We start from the raw sequence: 2,411 nt of genomic DNA, 5'->3' as shown, positions 1-2,411 counted from the left end.
GAGATGAGAAGGCAGAAAGGGACAGGAGCTGGTTGAATGGTCACGGGAAATCAGGGGTGGAAAGGAGGAGTGTGCTGTCACGTTATAGGGAGAGCAACTAGGGTCACATAACAAAGTGTGTATAAAGTTTTGTAGGAGAAACTAACTTGAACTATAAACTTTCACTTAAAGCACAATTTTTAAAAAAAAAAAAAGATTGAAAATCAGTGAAGCTACTAATGCAATTGCTCACAATTTAGGCATGTTCACACAGTGTCCAAATTACATAGCATCCTATTCAAAGAACGTATCGTGGGTGTTAAGCAACTCATGACGATATATATATATAGCGCCAGAATTTATTATATGAGGTGTTTAAAATCTCCATACCTAAAGTTTAGATAAACAGTCATTTTAAAAAAAATCTTTTCCTTCATTTTAATGAGCAATTTTCTGACTTTCCAGCATGGTTAAGTAGATATCTGTTAAACCTCATTTTTATATTCATATATGCATTTCTTTGAACTAATACCATCTTGGTGTGGGCTTTATGATTACTGTCACTGGAAACTTGAAAGCTTCCATATTTTGCATAACTGCAGGCATAAATTTATCCCAAATGTCAGGAAATGAAGCCAAAGGCTGGATTCTGTAGAGCCAGAGCTCCCATGCCCATAGTCCATGGAAGGATTTGCTCTACCTCTGCTTGCCACAGGGTAGTGTATGGAAGATACAGAGCAATGGACTAAAGCATCCTTTTAAATAGACCGAGTTCATCTAAATCATTTTCCAAAAAGGTCCTTCTGACATCTGAGAAGGCTAGTACATCGTCAGTTAAGTGTTTAGTTAATGTTTAGTGTAGCATGAGTTAAATAGGCTTGGCTGAGTCTTGGCCAGGATCTGTAACAGGTGTGTCTACACCATAACTCTGATCTAATTGTGGCCACCTTATTTATTGAGCACCAACTGTTTAGCATCCAGAAGATGAACTGCTCCCCTTCTCTCTGAGATGCACACATTTTTGTTAGGCCGTCTGGGTGAATGCAAAACAAACATGAAAGGCTTTGATCCTCCCTGCATTTCAAAGTTTCTACTCCCCTTCTCAAGTGTCCCTCAGGACCATGTATTTTCCTACCTCCTCAGCATCCCCTCACTCATCTCTTTTATGCTCCAGCCACCTCTGTTCCAGCTTCTAAACACAAAAATGCAGGCCTTTGAACCAGTTATTTTTGGTTCAACCCCTGCTGAGAATTTGCATTTCCATCCCAGTTTTACTGAATCAGAATCTACAGTTTAACAAGAACCCCGGTATGTATACATATACGTATACATATACATATACATTCTTATGTATACATAAGAATCACCTGGGGATCGCAAACCAAAAATAACCAGTTGGAAGCCCTGGAAAAATGTCTTGAGAATAAATCACTCAGTCTTAAGCCTGAAAGAACAGCAAGTTTCCCCTGCTTCCCAGGAAACTCACAGACACTAAGGGCCTTAGGATGCTAAAGGTCTTAATTTATTTGGTTGGTTGGTTCGTGTTGACTGAAGGAGAGAGGTGGAAAGAACCTTAGGGGGTTGTTGTCCAAGTAACCAGCCATCTTAAGCATCTGTTTGGGGATTGACTACTCTGGAATTTACTTTTGAGATTGGGAAAGGAGTCTCAGGAGCACAAAGAGACAGGAGCCTCATGACTGGTAGCCATGGCTGTGAAGGAAGAGTGGTAAAGGGCTAAGGAACTGCCCTGACCTGACTCTGCCTGATTTCCTGCCGATGTGTCTGTCTGTATGTGATTGGGTATAGGTAGTGCCTGATGGCCTGTGTAGCTTGTTAAGAATGATGGACTAATTGAGACTACAAAATGTGAAATAGTAGTGGGGGGGGGATATTCTAGAGATCAAAGAAGATGAATTTAATTAAAGGTAAGACACTTAACGAGATGGATTGAGGAAGACCCTTATATATGGATTGATACAGTGGTGGCAACAATGGGCTCAGACATAGCAACATTGTGAGGATGGTGCAGGACTGGGCAGTGTTTCGTTCTCTTATATGCAGGGTTGCTATGAGTCAAACTGACTCAATGGCACTTAACAACAAAGACTATTATATTGCCAATGACAGTAATGAAATCCCATGTATTCATATCCCATTTCTGCTGGGACTGCTACTTTTTGATTGGGATGGGGGTAGGATTCTAGCAGTCACATGTATTGCCATAGAGGCTCCAAAGTCCTTCCATCTGCCAGGAAGTCATTGTTTCTGTCTTCCTTCTCTGACTAGGTATTGGACTGGATTGAAAACCATGGTGAGGCCTTTCTCAGCAAACACACTGGGGTTGGGAAGTCCCTGCATCGAGCCCGGGCCCTGCAGAAGAGGCATGATGACTTTGAAGAGGTGGCTCAGGTGAGAAGCTGTGTGTGTGTGTG

The 2,411-nt window shown here is 41.6% G+C and overlaps 1 protein-coding gene across 1 annotated transcript in view; it reads left to right on the top strand.

Moving 5' to 3' along the window:
* KALRN (kalirin RhoGEF kinase) overlaps positions 1-2,411 on the top strand; it is a 789,193-nt gene that overhangs the window by 397,608 nt on the left and 389,174 nt on the right. Inside the window, exon 10 of the mRNA XM_023728788.1 lies at positions 2,266-2,388. Within this exon, the coding sequence (XP_023584556.1) occupies positions 2,266-2,388 (123 nt within the window). The remainder of the gene's footprint in view (positions 1-2,265; positions 2,389-2,411) is intronic.

This window comes from Trichechus manatus, unplaced genomic scaffold, assembly GCF_000243295.1.
Source record: "Trichechus manatus latirostris isolate Lorelei unplaced genomic scaffold, TriManLat1.0 scaffold00026, whole genome shotgun sequence".
NCBI lineage: Eukaryota > Metazoa > Chordata > Mammalia > Sirenia > Trichechidae > Trichechus > Trichechus manatus.
Note: the sequence above shows the minus strand (reverse complement) of the source record. Positions and strands in the feature narration are given on the sequence as shown.